The 19853-nt window shown below is 49.4% G+C and overlaps 1 protein-coding gene across 1 annotated transcript in view; it reads left to right on the forward strand.

The window, feature by feature from the left end:
* Positions 1-19853, forward strand: part of EPB41L5 (erythrocyte membrane protein band 4.1 like 5) — a 123571-nt gene that overhangs the window by 46709 nt on the left and 57009 nt on the right. The window contains exons 3-7 of the mRNA XM_082262111.1: positions 10175-10279; positions 14303-14345; positions 15455-15533; positions 17159-17203; positions 18459-18511. Of these exons, the coding sequence (XP_082118237.1) occupies positions 10175-10279; positions 14303-14345; positions 15455-15533; positions 17159-17203; positions 18459-18511 (325 nt within the window). The remainder of the gene's footprint in view (positions 1-10174; positions 10280-14302; positions 14346-15454; positions 15534-17158; positions 17204-18458; positions 18512-19853) is intronic.

The raw sequence follows: 19853 nt of genomic DNA on the forward strand, positions 1-19853 counted from the left end.
TGGCCCCCCCGTCCCTTAGAAGGGCTCTGGCCCCCCCCGTCCCTTAGAAGGGCTCTGGCCCCCCCCGTCCCTTAGAAGGGCTCTGGCCCCCCCCCGTCCCCTAGAAGGGCTCTGGCCCCCCCCCTCCCCTAGAAGGGCTCTGGCCCCCCCGTCCCTTTAGAAGGGCTCTGGCCCCCCCGTCCCCTAGAAGGGCTCTGCCCCCCCCCCGTCCCTGTCCCCTAGAAGGGCTCTGCCGTCCCCTAGAAGGGCTCTGCCCCCCCCCCCGTCCCTGTCCCCTAGAAGGGCTCTGCCGTCCCCTAGAAGGGCTCTGCCCCCCCCCCCCGTCCCTGTCCCCTAGAAGGGCTCTGCCGTCCCCTGTAAGAGCTCTGCCCCCCCTCCTGTCCCCCTAGAAAGGCTCTGCCCCCCCCCTCCTGTCCCCCTAGAAGGGCTCTGCCCCCCCTCCTGTCCCCTAGAAGGGCTCTGCCCCCCCCCCTCCTGTCCCCCCCCCTCCTGTCCCCTAGAAGGGCTCTGCCCCCCCCTGTCCCCCTAGAAGGGCTCTGGGCCCCTGGCCTTGCAGCACATCTGTGCACGTGCGGTGGGTTTTCCACTCATGCACAGATACGCTGAGTTTAGATCTTTCCATACCAGCTCCATCTTTGCACATTTATAGGAAACTCAAGCTTGCGCCGATGTTCCTCCTCTGGGATCTGCCAAGACTCGAAGCCTTGCGACACATCCAAGCAAAACTGGAGGGAAGGGATTGGGGGTGCAACAAATGTCATTCTGGTCTGGGCAAGCACAAAAAACACGATTCAATTATTTAAATAATAATATCCAAATGTCGGAGAGGGAAGGAGGTGGGGAAAATGAATGGTCATTTTTAGGGTGAAGGTCCTTTTGTAATAGACCATGAGGAGGAATATTTTTGAGGCTTTTGGGGGGCGGGGGGGACCACACCAATGGCTGAGATTCTGAATATTTTTAGATCTCCATAGTTTATCCAAAAGAAACAAACCGCTGGAAACCTCAAGACCACATATTAGTGTAATGACCGTTTTTTAAGTAAATCCAGCAGGAGGAGTCTGAGCACCCCAGGGTTTGGGCAGTCAAGCTGAACCTATTCCTAGCCAGGAACCAAAGTAGCCACTTCCACCTGAGACTTTTCACATAGGAACCTTGTACCTTTCACATCAGTCAGTCATTAACCAGCATGGTAATGGGCGTCTGATATCACCCTTGCATAATCCAAAACTGTACTGGCTGCGGAGGAAAAATTAACTTCTTGCTCTTTTTTTTTTTTTTTTTTTTTTTTTTTTCTGATTTGCACAAAAAGGGGGGGGGGAGGGGGAAAGTACAGTTTATAAAAAAAAAAAAAAAAAAGTCTGCACACCCCTCCACTTTCTCCACCTTTTTAATGTGACCTTTAAAATGTACAACTCAGTTCAACAACGAAACTGAAATCTTTTAGGTGGAGGGAAGTAAAAATAAACTAAAATAACATTGTTGCAGAAGTGTGCACACCCTTAAACTAATACTTTGTTGAAGCACCTTTTGCTTTTATTACAGCGCTCAGTCTTTATGGGGATGAGTCTATCAGCATGGCACATCTTGACCTGGCAATATTTGCACACTCTTCTTTGCAAAAACACTCCACATCTGTCAGGTTGCGAGGGCATCTCCTGTGCACCGCCCTCCTCAGATCACCCCACATTTTCAATGTTATTCAGATCTGGGCTCTGGCTGGGCCATTCCAAAACTTTGGTCTTCTGGCTCGGCCATTCCTTTGTTGATTTGGGTGGTTGTCATACTGAAAGATGAAGTTCCTCTTCATGTTCAGCTTTCTAGCAGAAGCCTGAAGGTTTTGTGCCAATATTGACTGGTATTTGGAACTGTTCATAAATCCCTCTACCTTGACTAAGGCTCTTGTTCCAACTGAAGAAAAACAGCCTCAATGCATGATACTGCCACCACCATGCTTCACAGTGGGTGTGGTGTTCTTTTGGTGATGTGCAGTGTTGTTTTTGCACCAAACCTCTCTTTTGGAATTATGGCCAAGAAGTTCAATCTTGGTTTCATAAGACCAAAACACATTTTCCCACATGCTTTTGGGAGACTTCAGATGTGTTTTTGCAAAATTTAGCCAGGCTTGGATGTTTTTTTGGTAAGAAAAGGTTTCCGTCTTGCCACTCTACCCCATAGCCCAGACATATGAGGAATACGGGGAGATTGTTGTCACATGGACCACACAGCCAGTACTTGCAAGATATTCCTGCAGCTCCTTTAATGTTGCTGTAGGCCTCTTGGCAGCCTCCCTGACCCGTTTTCTTCTCGTCTTTTCATCAATTTTGAAGGGACGTCCAGTTCTTGGTGATGTCACTGTTGTGTTTTATATTTTCTCCAATTGATGATGACTGTCTTCACTGTGGTATATCTAATGCCTTGAAAAAACGTTCTTCATTCCTCCTGTCTGATACCCTTTTAGCAATGAGATCCCTTCAGTGGCGGCTGGTGCTCCATGGGCCGGGGGGTGGCAGAAGGACCGCACCATACCCCCCGCACCCGGACCACACCAGGCCGCACACCATACCCCCCCCAAGGACCACAGCAGGACCCCCGGTTCAATCGCCCTGCCTGGACATCTGAGGCGGCGGCTTTGGCTTCTCCCCCCCCCCCCTCCTCTTCTGCGTCTCCTCCCCCCTCCTCGATGCCCAATGGCATGGCTTCTCCTTTCGGCCAATCAGGAAACTGGTCAGGACCCTCTTCCTGATTGGCCAGGAGGAGGATCCGTGTGACGAGCGAATTGTCATTCGCTCTTGTCGCACAACTGGTTGGGCTCGGGAGGCAGTGATCTGCGCCCCGAGTCCACCCTTTTTTAGCCCACCATTTTTATTTTTATTTTTGTTTAGCCTATTGGAGCCTCTGGCTCTAATCACATGGCTTAAAGAAAAAAAGCCCAAATAAACTCCATGCGTCTGGCGCCCCTGCAGGCAGATTAGGGGGCCGGACGCATGGATAGGGGGGGCATGCTGAAATGTTTTTGTATGGGAGTCAAATGGTGCATATCTAGTACAGTGTTTCTCCACTCTGGTCCTCAGGGCACACTAACAGGCCAGATTTTAAGTATTCCCTTGGGGAGATGCAGACTAGAATACTGCAATCACTGAGCAGCAAATGATATCACCTGGGATGTATTTCAGTTTTCTTGCAAACCTGGCCTGTTAGTGTGCCTTGAAGACTGGAGTTGAGAAACACTGATCTAGGGGGTCTATAGGGTTCAGATCAGACTTTGCGGGTCAGCTATGTGCCAGCTGTCACATAAAAGTGAAGGCTTGGCTTGTCTGAGTGTTCATGTTTATGGAGGTGGAGAAAGTGTGCCTCATTGTATGATATACTAATGTCCAATTTGACTAAAATTTTTAAACAGAACTGGTAAGTGTCCTCAAGTGTGAGGGAATTACTATGTTTTTTCTCCACATTAAGATACAAACCAGAATCAATATTTCTATTACAAAAATGTTAAAATGTGCTAACCTCCTCCTGTTTTTGGACGGTGATTGATCACCTATTGCTGGATGTCTTTGTGAGCCGGATACACCAAATTCCATGGATGGCATCACTCAATATTTTATCCTTTTGGGTCGTCCCAAACCAGCATCTAAAAGACCAAGCAACTTTCAAGAGGCCAACCCCCCCCTTCCTTCCAAGAGGAGGCCAACCCCCCCCTTCCTTCCAAGAGGAGGCCAACCCCTCTTCCTTCCAAGAGGAGGCCAACCCCTCTTCCTTCCAAGAGGAGGCCAACCCCTCTTCCTTCCAAGAGGAGGCCAACCCCTCTTCCTTCCAAGAGGAGGCCAACCCCTCTTCCTTCCAAGAGGAGGCCAACCCCTCTTCCTTCCAAGAGGAGGCCAACCCCTCTTCCTTCCAAGAGGAGGCCAACCCCTCTTCCTTCCAAGAGGAGGCCAACCCCTCTTCCTTCCTTCCTTCCTCTAATCCCACAGTGCAGGCCCCCTTGGCACTAATCCCACAGTGCAGGCCCCCTTGGCACTAATCCCACAGTGCAGGCCCCCTTGGCACTAATCCCACAGTGCAGGCCCCCTTGGCACTAATCCCACAGTGCAGGCCCCCTAGCACAAACCCCTCAAGCAAAAACCCCCACAGTACAGACCCCCTAGCAAAAACCCCCACAGTACAGGCACCCTTTCAATGTAGTGACCATTATACATGCCCCCTTTCAATGTAGTGACCAGCATTGCATGCCCCCAATGCAGTGACCAGCATTGCATGCCCCCAATGCAGAGAAGTGGCTGAGGAATCTGCAGCCCTCTTACCTCTCTCCGTGGTGTTAGTGGGGGAGTCCTGTGCTGAGCTGCGGTGTGGAGGGATGAGGGAGCTCGTCGGCGCCATCTTGGCAGTGTGTGTCGGGCTGTCAGCTTCAGAGTCTGGACCGGATGGCTGCGGGTGTCTTCCTGCTTGTGGACTCGGATGGCTGCGGGTGTTTTCCTGCTTGTAGGACTCGGAGTATGCTGCGGTGAGTGGCTGGGGTTACCGGGCCGTGGAAGGCAACTCCTCTCTCTGCCTCTCTGTGGAACGGAAGCCAGAAGGTGATCGTGACACCGGGGCGGTGCACCGCCCCCATGCGTCACGTCACCAGGTCCATCCATGTCCTCCTGTGATTGGTCCAGGCTGGAGTCTGGACCAATCACAGTCCCGGACATCAGAAAAGTGGGAAGTGTCGGGGCGCATTGCTTTGCGCCCCGATGACCCCCAGAAGAGCGCCAATCGGTGCCTCTGCCAGCCGAGGGTGGGGTCAAAAACCCCACCCCCCCCCCATACCCAGCACTAAGTCCGGCGCCCCTAGTGGGCGAAAAATAGACACTTTTTTTTTTCTTAAATCAATCTTTTTCTTTCTTTCTTTTTTTTGGGGGGCTGCGCCCCCTATCGGCCGGCCGCCACTGTTTCCACCCATAATGCTTCAGCCTTATCACACTGTCCAACAAGGTCCTCTTTCACACTCACTTTGAGATCACTATTCATAGAGACAGACACCACCACCCCTACATGTACCTGTCTTTCCAAAAGAGAGCATAGCTAGGAACATTAATAGCCCAGTCATGTAAAGAATGAAGCCAAGATTCAGCAAGACCAATTAAATCCTAGTTCTCCTCGTGCACCAGAGCTTCCAACTTGCCTATTTTGCTTGACAGACTTCTGGCATTGGTGAACAAACACTTTAATTCATTGTCACAATTTGCACACTTATTTTGCATATTTTTTATTTTAGTACAAATACAAACAACCATTGGAAAAGGTATTAAAGCGGTAGTATCATCGATTTTATAACATTGCAGTATCCTAATGATCTCTGTCAGAATTATCTTACCTACCTTTTACAATGCCTGTCACTGCAGCTGTTCTCCTTCGATTTCGATCACTGCTGTCATCTACGTCACTTGCGCATGCTCAATGTTAATTTCTTTTCCGGCAAGATAATTAGCTTGCCGGAATATTGCATTGTCTATTGCGGGGCTGCGTCATTTCTTCTCCTAGATGTCAGCCCCATGCTCCCGCGAGACTCCGACCTTCCCCCATTTAAAAAATTCTCCACTACCCCATGTGACTTGCAACGTCACAGGGGAGTGATAGTGGAGTAGTGAATGAAACCAAAACGAGGCTTGGTTTCGGCGATTACTGCGCATGCGCGGGATTTGGGAATAATACTCATACTGTGGGCGGAAATACAGCGGCGATCTGCAGGAGAAAACCACAGCAAGGATGGCGGTGCTGTAATTTCAAGAAATCCGAACATAAAATATGAAATTATAAAGGTTAGCAAAACGTGCAATTGATTCCTTTCACTCAATTACATCGAAAATGACATGTTACTGCTGTTGATGTATTTAAATGAAATGCTCTGAATGAGTTTACTACCGCTTTAAGACAAGAATCTTCATATCAACCAATAGGGGCTGACCACTGTCTGACCTGTATGCCCCATTATAATCATATTCACCTTTCCCCCCACAATCCTAGTTTTACAGCTTCTGGACCACGCACCGCACATTTACTGTGGCAGGCTGGCCCTCCTGTGTGAACTGACGTAGCCCTACTTCGGTCGCGCGCTTTGTGGTAGGGGGCAAGCGCGCGGTGGCATGCTCCCGCCTCCACTTGGCTGCGGGGATGCTAATGCACGGGAACGGTGGCCCCAACTGCCGCAAGGCACCTGTGATCGCCCCCCCACTGAGAGATCGGTCAGTTGCTGTAAACACAGCTGGCCGTTCTCCCTGAAATGATCATAGAGCGTTTGTGATCCTTCTATATAGGAACACAGGTCTCTATGATCATTTCACAGGCCCCTCCCCTAGGCTCACATTTAAACCTTTAATCACCCACTAGGTCAACCCCTTCCCTGCCAATGTCATTACAGTAAAAGTGAATATTTTTAGCAGCGATTACTGTAGTAATGTCACTGGTTCCCCCAAAAGTGTCAATGTCAGGGGTCTGATCTGTCCACCGCAATGTCGGACAGTTTCGACTCAAACACAGCCGTTCGCCGAATGGTGAACAAATGGGCTTCTTCGCGGAAACTTCGAGTTCCCGCATCCATAATGCACTGCGCACTGGCAGTGCATTATGTGATTTGGCTGAAGCATGGACTCTGCCCTCCACGCTTTGGCCAATCAAATCATCTGTGCCATGATTGGCCAAAGGCAGGTACTTTTAGCCAATCGTGGTTTAGGGGCAGCTGTTACTCTCCCTGAAGGAATTCCACTTAAAATAACCTGCTGACCAAGGGTATCGAACCCACAACCTCTCAATTGCAAGCCTGGAATTCTACCACCTATGCCACTGTCAAGCTGACTTAGGCTGAACGCTCTCCCTGCCTAACTAACTTCTAGAGATACCAAGCCTGCAATTGAGAGGTTGTGGGTTTAAATCCCTTGGCCAGTGGGTGATTTATAAGTGGAATTCCTTCAGGAAGAGTGTAGTGGGTTTAACAGTGTAGCATAGTTAATAATACATTGCTGGCAGGGAGAGAGATTTTTGCTTTTTACTTGTAATACTTCTGGAAAAACAGTGTCGTGAGTACTTAAGGGTCTGCCTATGAGAGGAGACCACTCCAGAGGGGTCAAGGGGATCAAGGAGCCAGCTAGCCCAGAGTGTTACAGTAAAGAGGTTGCCAAGTTGTCAAACTCTGAAGATTAGGGGTTAAAGGGGGCGCCAGGAAGGGCCCTGAAGTTGTAAAGCAGTACAGTCTACTTTAAAGGATAGCTGCCTCAGGAAGCTTTAAGGACTCTTTCACAGCCAAGGGCAAAGTGAAGTAGCGGCCTAACCATGACTAGCTTAACACAGTGTTAATCGGCGTTACTCAGCATTTTTCCAGATCGTCCCCTCCTATTGTGCATATTTCAGTTCAGTTGGAGTATCCCACTCATCCCTTCTCCTATCCAAGTTCCTAATAAACATAAAAAAACCAAAGAAACTGGACTGGTCCTTGTCTTGAGGTAAAAACACTTGGAAACCTGCCAGAAAGTTCTACTGTTGCTAGTGGTAACCCAGGGGAACCCGTATTCAGCAGCTCCAAAGGGAGTAGTGCTACATACGGTAAGATCTTACAAAAATCGTATTTTTATGTATGGCTTTCTGCTCGTGTGTACCGGCCATTATCCCAAAGGAAAATAATTTTCAGGTCTCAGAGAACCTTACTAAAATTTGTTGGCCAGTGGAATGAATGCCCCTTACAGTGGTGTCATGTAGTTGGCTCTGCTGAGTAGCATTGGATTTCGAACTCGGATTTCCCATTTGATGCTCGGATTTCCCATTTGATGGTGCCAACAATCTGACTCGGCTCAAGGAACCTGTGGCAACCTCTGGAGAACCCCTCGTTGAGAATGGCTGGTTTATAATAATAAACACATCCTTCATACACTAGGAGACTATTTCAGGATATCTGTTAGCCTTGGGAGAAATTCCAGCAGACCACCCTATACAGGCATTTTCCTACACTAGGACTACCATGGATGTCTCTCTCGGTAATTTAGAAGGGGTAGACCATAGAAAATTTTTGAATTCTAAAACTGGAGAAGAATAAACTTAAGTCGTACTTTGATAACCTGGGTTAAAGGGATTTTGTAAATTCTTAAAAAAAAAAAAAAACTCGAGACCAACAAACTTGTTATACTTGCCACCTGTGTAGTGGTTTTGCACAGAGCAGCCTGGATCTTGCGCTTCTCGGGTCCCTCTTCGGTGCACCTAGCCCCTCCCTCCTGTCAAGTGCCCCCACAGGAGGCAGCTTGCTATGGGGGCACCCGAGCTGAGCTGCAGCTCCATGTATCCATTCAGACACAGAGCTGCCGTTCAGCCCCACCCCCCTCTCTCCCCAATTTACTAACTGACTTTGACAGCTGCAGGAGCCAATGGCGCAGCGGCTGTGTCTCAGCCAATCGAGAGGGAGAATCCCGGACAGCCAAGGGACTCCTTAACCTTGCTGGACAGAGATTGGGCTCAGGTGAGTATTAGGGTGGTGCAGGGGAGGCTGCTACATAAAATGCATGAAGATTAAAAAAAAAACTTCTGACTTTACAACTCCTTTAACTTTGTTCTGTAAACTGCATACCATATATTTGGCCAGGTTACTGTTTTTTTGGATTTAAAGCGGATCTTTACTGCATCTGAGCACCACAAACCAAAAGCACTATTTTAATTAATTTATTTTATTCAAAGCAAACTCTCCCATCCATCCATCCATCCATCCATGTCTCTATTTTGTTGAGAACCCACTTTAAAAATCGCCCCTCTAGCATTTCTGGCTGTGGCCATCTTGAGTAATGGCAAATGATTCATGTGGCATTTTACTTCCAGGAATTCATCTGCCCTTAGCTCAAGCATGCATGCAGAAGGGTGTACTTATTTGAGAAAACCCCTCCTCCTCCTCTCCTGCGTACTCCTGGGATGTATGACATTACTTTGTCTAGGCAAGAAACTGGAAAGTAACTGAAGAAATGTAAAAAAAAAAATGGTTTAAAACCAGTAAGTACGATCTACTTTCCGGTCTATTTACTAATGCTAACAGCATAAGGATTAAAAATATTAATGTCGATTGGGAGAGTTGACGTTGCACTTTGAGAGCCGGTTCACACTGCCGCGACCTCGAAGTCGCCTCATAAGGGGCGACTTGTTAGCGCGACTTTGCGCGTATTCGGCGCGACTTGTATGATGGACGACTTTGTACGACTTTGTATTTGGCCAATCAGAATATGATGGTTCTGGGTCATGCTCAATCACACAAAAAAAAAGTTCTTAAAAATTGTCGTTTTTGATAGAGAGCCAATTATTGAAAAAATTATTGAAAAAAAAAAAAAAAAAGAGATTTCTTTGGATTTGGTGTCTGGGGGGTCTAAAAAGTATACCTGTGAAGTTTCAGCTCTGTAGCATGTCCAGAACCAGAAAAAAAATATAATTTTTCTTATAATTATTAATAGAGCGGGGTAGTGGCTTCTCTCCACCTGGGCGTTGGAGAAAAATGCTTTTTTTTTTTTTTTTCTTGTTCAGGACCATTTTAATGGAAAGTCGGATCACAAGTCACTTCAAATAAGATAAGGAGGTGACTCCCATTGAAGTCTATGGGACAAGTCGGATCACAGGTCGCCTCGAAGTAGTACAGGACCCTTTTCAGAAGTCAGAGCGACTTCAGTAGTGCCAATTAAGACGGCACTGATTAACATTGCTTTTGTTATGTCAAGCGACTTGGGGCGACTTGAGGGCACACAAGTCGCGGCAGTGTGAATGGACTCTAACTTGTTTGCTGAAACTATCTGGAGATGATCCGTGTGTCTATAATACACGGGTCTATGACCCCCGACCTCTATGGATACCTGAATGTCTTCTGATATTGGGTTGGATATCCATTCCATCATAGGAGGACTGGAATGAAAACCCTGTACTTTTATTGCACGCCCAAGGTTTTTATTATAAACCATAACAGGCAAAATAAACTTGGTTTTTAATGTTTGATCAATAGGTTCAGGCAGTTTTTGGAAGGTAAACCAAGATTCTGCTCCATCATTCAGAGCAGAGTCCTCCTCCTTTCACAATGTTGCTCTCGTTGGTCAAGGACATTCCACTATGTATGCTTTGTGGTTGGATGTGGTTTGTTGGCACCTTCTGTCCACCATTAACGTGTTTTGATCTTCCCTTGTAGAAAAAAGCCAAAGGCCAGGCGCTCTTCGACCAGATCATGTACCACCTGGACCTCATCGAGATAGACTACTTTGGTTTACAGTTCATGGATTCTGCCCAAGTGCCTGTAAGTTCAGTTACTCCTTCAGTGATGGGGGATTTGGGTTATCTGAGGCAAATGAGAGATTGAGTCTAGAATGGTGAAGAGCAGAAATTTGGGTTATTATAAGAGACATGGATTATGCTAGAAGGATATGGAGGTGTCCTAGGTTATGAAAAGTGCAAAGCTATGGGTTATGATACGAAGGATGGGAATATTTGCTCAGTTGAGGTAAGAAGGGCTGGGATTTGGGATATAATATAGCAGTAGAAGAGCATGGTATTTGGGTGTAATAGAGAAATAGAAGGGCAGGGATTTTGGATCTAATGGAGCAATAGATTTCTTGGTATAAAAGGGCAATAGATGGGCAGGAATTGAGGTGTAATGGAGGGACAGAAGGATGGGAATTTGGGGTCCAATGGAGCAATAGAAGGATGGGGATTGGAGTTCGAATAGAGCAATAAGAAGACGGTGGATTTGGGGTCTAATGAAGCAATAGATGGACAGATTGCGGTTTAATCAAAGGGCTGGGATTTATGGGTTTGATGATGTAATGGGGCAGGGATTTATGGGTTTGGCATATTAGGACCGGGATTTTGGGCGTAATGGAACAATAGAAGGACAGGGAATTGGGGTGTAATAAGCCAGGGATTTGGGATGTAATGGAGCATAAGAGCAGGTATTTGGGGGTGTAAACTGAAAACTAAAAGGGTGGCCATTTGGGGATTAATAGCAGGGCAGGGATATGGGGTGGAATAGAAGGGCAGGGATTAGGTTATCAAATGTATAGGGAATGTAGGTTATATGTAAGGGGAAGGATGATGGTTTGGGGTCCAGAAGAGTGAATTTCAGTTATGATAGCAGTATAGGTGATTTTGGGTTCCGGTGAGGGTGTATGGGGTTATGGGTTTGGGCGGTGGTATTCAGGTGGTATGGGTTGCGGGGGCAATGTTGGGGAAGGGGGGGTGTGAGGTGGGTATGGGTTGCGGTGTGAGGTGGGTTGCGGTGTGAGGTGGGTTGCGGTGTGAGGTGTATGGGGGTTATGGGTTGCAGTGTGAGGTGTATGGGGGTTATGGGTTGCAGTGTGAGGTGTACGGTAGGTATGGGTTGCGGTGTGAGGTGTACGGGGGGGGGGGGGTATGGGTTGCAGTGTGCGGTGTATGGGGGGGGGGTTGGTTTGCGAAGTGAGGTGTGGGGGGGGGGGGGGGTTAAGGGTTGCGGTGGCGCTGAATGGGGGGTGTGGGTTGTGGTGTGGGTTGCGGTGTGAGGTGTAGGGGGGGTATGGATTGCGGTGTATGAAGGGGGGTATGGGTTGCGGTGTGAGGTGTAGGGGGGGTATGGGTTATTATATAATGGAGGTCCAGCAGAGAAGCGTAGACGTTGCTCTATTCCTGTGCCCCCCCCAGGGTCCCTCTACTCAGGGAGATGTCAGTGTGGGGGAGGATCAGGCTGTGAATGAGAAAGTCTGGCTATGTTTTTCTTCATCTGCCAGCCTGTTTTCTTTCATCTCCTCCACATTCCTGGGCTGGTAGCTGAGCAGCCCCGAGACAGGCACAGATAGGTGCCGCGACCCCCCCTCCATCAGCCTCAGTAAGAGGGGGGGGGGGGGGGTTTGTCTGTATTCAGCCCTCAATGACTGATGGCTGCATCCGGCCTCACCGGTCCAATGATCAGACTACCTGTCATAAGTAATGATGATGGGCAATGAACTGCAGGGAGAGGCACCATCTGCCTCATGCCACAAAGTTTATTCTAAAATCTTTCCTCACAGCAAACCTCCAATGACCTCATATAAACCCGGCTGGGAGGCAGAGGATGGCATGCAGGCTCCTCTGTTTAAATTACAGGGAGATGGCGCTTCATAATCCACCCTGCAACCCCCAAAAAGCTGCAAACACTGCTCACCGTCCCCCCTCAATCATTGTCCCGTGTCCTGATCACTGCGCTGGCTGTACTTTGTACAGTCAATAAAAGTAGCAAATTGTAACAATTTCTATTGTAAAATTATTGGTTACATAGGATTGCATTGTATTACATTTTATATAGCTCTGACATATACCGCAGTGCTGTACAGAGGACACTGAGCCAATCACATCAGTCTCTGTACCCGAGGAGCTTACACTCTAATGTCCCCTCCCCCCACAGTCACACACTATTATTATTACACATTTATATAGCTCTGACATATACTGCAGTGCTGTACAGAGATCACTGAGCCAATCACATCAGTCTCTGTAACAGAGGAGCTTACACTCTAATGTCCCCTCCCCCACAGTCACATCAGTCTCTGTACCCGAGGAGCTTACACTCGAATAACCCCCCAGGGTCACACATATAGATTTGCACAGCCTTTTGCATTAGGGTGTGCAACCCAAAGCTCAAACACACGCGCTTTTCTCTGCAGCCTCAGCTGCACTGGACAGTGAAGGAACGAGAAGTGCTCTGTGCTGAGCGGCTTCCCGTTCGTTCACAAACTGAAGCATAGTAAATAGTTTAATATGCTTCCATTATGAATGAACACAGTGAGTGAGTGTTCACTGTGTTCATTTAGAAAAGGAAGGGGCAGTAAATGACATATTTACTAGCCCCTTCCCTTGTTCTCCATTCTGAAACGTTCCCTGCAGCAACCAGAGGGGAGAGGAGGAAAGGGGAGGCACAGCATGGGGGTAAGCCTGGGCAGGAAGGGGAATCGGCACCACATGTAGTGATTAGGGTGTGCCTAGCCTAGGCACATCTGGTATGCCTATGGTCACACACTATTATACATTAAAATCATTGTACCAGAAGAGCTTGCACTCTGTTTCCCCCCCCCCCCTATAGTCGCTCACTATTATTACTAACAGTATACATTTATAAAGCTCCGGCATATACTGCAGTCCTGTACAGAGAACACTGAGCCAGTCACATCAGTCTCTGTACCAGAGGAGCTTACACTCTAATGTCCCCTCCACAGTCACACACTATTATACATTTATATAGCTCTGACATATACCGCAGTGCTGTACAGAGATCACTGAGCCAGTCATTATTATTTTTATTATTATGTGTGACTGTAGGGGACATTAGAGTGTAAGCTCCTGTGGTACAGAGACTGATGTGATTAGCTCAGTGATCTCAGTGATCTCTGTACAGCACTGCGGTATATGTCAGAGCTATATAAATGTATAATAATGTATATATTTATATAGCTCTGACATATACCGCAGTGCTGTACAGAGAACACTGAGCCAGTCACATCAGTCTCTGCATCGGAGGAGCTTACACTCTAATTTCCCCCCACAGTCACACAATAATAATAATATTGTGTGACTGTAGAGGGCATTAGAGTGTAAGCTCCTCTGGTACAGAGGCTGATGTGAATGGCTCAGTGTCCTCTGTACAGCACTGCAGTATATGTCAGAGCTATATATAATGTATACCTTTTTATATAGCTCTGACATATACCATAGTGCTGTACAGAGATCACTGAGCCATTCACATCAGCCTCTGTACCAGAGGAGCTTACACTCTAATGTCCCCCCACAGTCACACAATAATAATAATATTGTGTGACTGTAGAGGGCATTAGAGTGTAAGCTCCTCTGGTACAGAGACTGATGTGACTGTGGGGGGACATTAGAGTGTAAGCTCCTCTGGTACAGAGACTGATGTGACTGGCTCAGTGATCTCTGTACAGCACTGCGGTATATGTCAGCGCTCTATATAATAATAAATAATAATATTATACATTTATATAGCTCTGACATATACCGCAGCGCTGTACAGAGATCACTGAGCCAGTCACATCAGTCTCTGTACCAGAGGAGCTTACACTCTAATGTCCCCTCCCCCACAGTCACATCAGTCTCTGTACCAGAGGAGCATACACTCTAATGTCCCCTCCCCCACAGTCACATCAGTCTCTGTACCAGAGGAGCTTACACTCTAATGCCCTCTACAGTCAGACATACATTAGCACAGTTAGGGGCGGCTCCCACTATCCTTCCACGATACGTAGAATCTTTTTTTCTGATATAACTTTGATGATAGAATATTTTTTCCTCTTTGCAGCATTGGTTGGATCACACGAAGAGCATCAAGAAACAAGTGGCCAGTAAGTACCCCCTTCTGATTGGCTCTCAGATAAAGGCGGAGTTATCGGATATACATGTCAGGTCTGTTGAACTTGACCTAATCCTGCGGCTCCATATGTCTCTAGGAAGGGGCGGCAGACGCGTCACGCCGTGTCTTCTCTGCAGGACGCCGTCGGCTGCGCGTGACATTAATGACTCCGTTCTCTAAGCTGGGAGTCTCGTGTTATTTGCCGTAACGATCGTTATTTTCTTCCATGTCACTGTCTGGGCTGGAAATGAACATTCCTTATGGCTAATAACGATCTTTATCGCCGCCGGTGTCGGGCTGAGTGTCTCCTGATGGGCGGAGCGCAGACCTTTCCTGATGGCGTGCACGCCATGTTAGATGTAGGAATCTGTGAAGGTCATTAAAGTGGAGCGTCACTCTCTCCATCATGGATGGTGTAATTCTTATGCTGCTAGCTTTAATAAATAGATAGGAAGAGAGATTTATATTTGCTACTACGTGGTTGTTGTGGTTTTTTTTTTTTTTTTTTTACACTTCTTCAGTTACTTCCTGGTTTCTGGCCTAGGCAAAATGTCATAATATCCCCCGAGTCTTCAGGAGAGGAGGAGGGGCTTTCTCAGCTAAGCACAGCCTCCTGCCTGCATGCCTGAGCTAAGGGCAAATGGATTTCAGGAAGTAAATGCTACATGAATCATCTGCCCTTACTCAAGATGGCCGCAGCTAGAAAAATGATTTCTCAACCAAATAAAGCATGGGGACATGAATGGATTGGGGGAGTTTGCTTTGAATATTAAAAATGGATTAAATAGCGGTGTGTGGTGCTGAGATGCGGTGTAGTTCTATGTGTTGCAGGAATGCACACGTCAAAGCAGAACACGTAACATGCATTGTGGTGCCATCAATTCTGAAACGCACCCCACAGCACATGTCGCAGTGCGCTGCAATAGACCATAGCAACATGCAGTGGTGGGTTTTTTTTTTTTATGGGCGGTGTTTGGAGCTCTGTTGGTTGTCACTCCTCTGCCTCCTTTAGGTAGTTGTGATAAATTGGGGATGTTGGGGGGAGTAGTGATGCGGTTGGTTACATGCGATCTATCCTGACGCTCTCTACTTGTTTTGTAGTTGGTCCTCCATACTGCCTCCACTTGCGGGTCAAATTCTACTCCTCGGAGCCCAACAACCTGCGAGAAGAACTCACAAGGTCAGTGTCCTGCAGGGGGGAGATTAGGGAGAATGGATGGGGAGGAGGAGGGACATAAGGGATGATGGCTGGGGGGGGGGGGAGAGGTGGAGAGTGGTGGGGGGGGGGATTCGGGATAATGGATGGGGAGGAGGAGGGACGTGGGAAGGGGGATAAGAGATGATGGCTGGGGGGGAGAGGAGGGAGGTGGAAAGTGGTGGTGGGGGGGGGGGGGGATTAGGGATGATGGCTGGGGCGGAAGAGGGAGGGGAAGAGTGGTGTGGGGATAAGGGATGATGACTGTGGGGGGGGGGGGGGAAGGAGGTGGACAGTGGTTGGGGGGGGGGGGAATTAGGGATGATGGCTGGGGAGGAGGAGGGAGGTGGAGTGGTGTGGGGATAAGGAATGATGACTGTGGGGGGGGGGGGGGTGGGGAAGGAGGGATGTGGACAGTGGTGGGGGGGGGGGGAGAGGAGGTGGGTGGACAGTGGTGGGGGGGGGGAGATTAGGGATGATGGCTGGGGAGCAGGAGGGAGGTGAAGAGTGGTGTCTGGATAAGGGATGATGACTGTGGGGGGGGGGGAAGGAGGGAGGTGGATAGTGGTGTGGTGTGGGGGGGGGGCGGGAGAGGATGGAGGTGGACAGTGGGGGGGGGGGGATTAGGGATGATGGCTGGGGAGGAGGAGGGAGGTGAAGAGTAGTGTGGGGATAAGGAATGATGACTGTGGGGGGGGGGGGGGCGGGGAAGGAGGGATGTGGACAGTGGTGTGTGTGGGGGGGGGGGGAGAGGAGGTAGGTGGACAGTGGGAGGAAGGGGGATTAGGGATGATGTCTGGGGAGGAGGAGGGAGGTGAAGAGTAGTGTGGGGATAAGGGATGATGACTGTGGGGGGGGGGGGGGCGGGGAAAGAGGGATGTGGACAGTGGTGGGGGGGGGAGAGGAGGGAGGTGGACAGTGGTGGGGGGGGGGGGGGAATTAGGGATGATGGCTGGGGAGCAGGAGGGAGGTGAAGAGTGGTGTGGGGATAAGGAATGACTGTGGGGGGCGGGGAAGGAGGGAGGTGGACAGTGGTGGGGGGGGGGGGGAATTAGGGATGATGGCTGGGGAGGAGGAGGGAGGTGAAGAGTGGTGTGGGGATAAGGAATGATGACTGTGGGGGGGGCGGGGGCGGGGAAGGAGGGAGGTGGACAGTGGTGGGGGGGGATTAGGGATGATGTCTGGGGAGGAGGAGGGAGGTGAAGAGTAGTGTGGGGATAAGGGATGATGATGGTGGGGAGAAGGATAATTTATAGGGAGGTGGAGGGGGGGGGGGGAGGTTGAGTGTTGGGTGGGATTAGGCATAATAGATAGGGAGGTTGAAGTGGAGAGTGGTGGGGGGGGGGGGATGAGGAGGGGAGTTGGGGAGTAGAGGGAGAGATCAAAGTGGTCCCCTCCCGCCTCCCATGAGTATTAACTACTACAGCAGAGTAGTTTGCAAGTCCGGCTCTTTTTGCACCCCATACCCCCCCCCCCCCCCCCCCCCAAACACTCAGTGTGCCTCACCTAACCTTCTCATCAGCGTGGCCTCAGACATTACTGGATTGTATGGTTGATATCCCTCAGATAATGATGATTCATTTCAGCTTCTTCTATATTTCTTCCTCCAGGTATCTCTTCGTCTTGCAGCTGAAACAAGATATCCTGAGTGGAAAGTGAGTGTTCCTTCCTGTGTGGGGCCCCGGATCTGATGGTTGGAGGGCACAAAACCTGATGGTCGTAGAGTGCTGGGTCAGATAGTCTGAGGGCTCCAGGTTGGGGGCACCGGGTCTCATGGTCAGAGGGCGCTGGGTTGGGGGTTGCTGAGTCGGATGGCCAAGAGGTTGGGGGTCTAATGGTTTTGGGGTCATGGGCTGGGGAGGTCTGATGGTTGGAGGGCACCAGGTTGGGGTTTGCTGAGGTTGATGGTCATGGGGTGGGGGGATCTGATGGTTGGAGGGCACCGGATTGGATGTTGGCTGGATCTTATGGTCATGGGGTGCTCTTTTGGGGGTTGCTAACTGATGGTCATGGGCTGGGAGGTCTGATGGTTGGAGAGCACCAGGTTGGGGGTTGCTGAGGTTGATGGTCATGGGGTGGGGGATCTGATTGTTGGAGGGCACCGGATTGGATGTTGGCTGGGTCTTATGGTCATGGGGTGTTCTGTTGGGGGTTGCTAACTGATGGTCATGGGCTGGGGAGGTCTGATGGTTGGAGGGCACCAGGTTGGGGGTTGCTGAGGTTGATGGTCATGGGGTGGGGGGATCTGATGGTTGGAGGGCACCGGATTGGATGTTGGCTGGATCTTATGGTCATGGTGTGCTCTTTTGGGGGTTGCTAACTGATGGTCATGGGCTGGGAGGTCTGATGGTTGGAGGGCACCAGGTTGGGGGTTGCTGAGGTTGATGGTCATGGGGTGGGGGATCTGTTGGTTGGAGGGCATCGTATTGGAAGTTGGCTGGGTCTTATGGTCATGGGGTGATGTGTTGGGGGTTGCTAACTAATGGTCATGGGCTGGGGGAGTCTGATGGTTGGATGATGCCAGGTTGGGGGTTGCTAAGGTTGAAGGTCATGGGGTGCCAAGTCTGAAGGTCAGAGGGTGTCGGATTGAGGGTTTCCAGGTCTTATAATGGGAGGACACCGGGTCTAGAGGGTGCTGCCTAAAGGTTGCCAGGTCTGATGATCATGGGGTGGGGGGGGGGTCTGATCATTGGGGGTTGCTTAGTTTGATGGTCGTGGGGTTCCGGCTTGAGGGCTGCTGGGTCTGATGATGATGAATCAAATAAAAATGTAACTGTTGAGGTTTTAACTCTTCCCTATTCTATTCTATCCTCAAAAAAAAAAAATTAGGGATAAGATGAAATAGAGACTCTTGAATTTTGTCCAGCTGGAGGAACGTTAAACTTATTTATGGCTTTATTTGTCTTTCAGGTTGGAATGTCCTTTCGACACAGCGGTGCAACTGGCTGCGTACACCCTACAAGGTGCGGATCACCATACTTCACCCGGGGGGGGTCTCGCCTGCACACATGGATAGCCCAGGATTGGCACATAACAGGCAGGGCAGAGATGTTCTGGTTGTAGGCATATGATGCCATCTTTATTATCTGCCTGTGTGTCATCCTGGGATGTCAGCGGTGGGCGCCGGTTGGGCAGTAAGCTCTCTGTCTGGCTGCTGTACTGATAAGCAGATTGGGTTTAGATGAGATAGAACGTTAATCCGGATTTAGCAGAATAGCGTCTCGCTGACGGGAGACATGATATTTCCAGCGGGGTCCTGCCATAACCTCTCCCTCCTCTACCTGGTTTTATGTTTAACTCTGTCCAATCCTCGGCTCTCCTCACAAGGATTGGCAACATTTCTTACCGATTTCCAACCAGGGGTGCCCTGTGACAGTTACATTGTCCTCTGCTGGAGGACTCTCTGATCCTGAAATACTCTGCCCTGCTGGAGGACTCTGCTCCTTCCTCTAGCCAACTCTCCTCTTCTAAAATACTCTGCACTGCTAGAGGACTCTGCTCCTTGTATAACTCTCCTCTCCTGAAATACTCTGCACTGCTGGAGGACTCTGCTCCTTGTATAACTCTCCTCTCCTGAAATACTCTGCACTGATGGAGGACTCTGCTCCTTCTATAACTCTCCTCTCCTGAAATACTCTGCACTGCTGGAGGACTCTGCTCCTTCCTCTGACTCTCATCTCCTGAGATGCTCTGCTGCTTCCTCTGTAACGCTCCTGTCCTGAAATACTCTGCATTGCTGGAGGACTCTGCTTCTAGCCAACTCTCCTCTCCTAAAATACTCTTCTCTGCTGGAGGACTCTGCTCCTTCTACAACTCTCCTCTCCTGAGATACTCTGCACTGCTGGAGGACTCTGCTCCTTCTACAACTCTCCTCTCCTGAGAAACTCTGCACTGCTGGAGGACTCTGCTCCTTCTACAACTCTCCTCTCCTGAGAAACTCTGCACTGCTGGAGGACTCTGCTCCTTCTACAACTCTCCTCTCCTGAGATACTCTGCACTGCTGGAGGACTCTGCTCCTTCTACAACTCTCCTCTCCTGAGAAACTCTGCACTGCTGGAGGACTCTGCTCCTTCTACAACTCTCCTCTCCTGAGAAACTCTGCACTGCTGGAGGACTCTGCTCCTTCTACAACTCTCCTCTCCTGAGAAACTCTGCACTGCTGGAGGACTCTGCTCCTTCTACAACTTTCCTCTCCTGAGAAACTCTGCACTGCTGGAGGACTCTGCTCCTTCTACAACTCTCCTCTCCTGAGAAACTCTGCACTGCTGGAGGACTCTGCTCCTTCTACAACTCTCCTCTCCTGAG

The sequence above is a fragment of the Pelophylax lessonae genome (assembly GCF_965119305.1).
Source record: "Pelophylax lessonae genome assembly, chromosome: 6".
In the NCBI taxonomy this organism is placed as follows: Eukaryota; Metazoa; Chordata; class Amphibia; order Anura; family Ranidae; genus Pelophylax; species Pelophylax lessonae.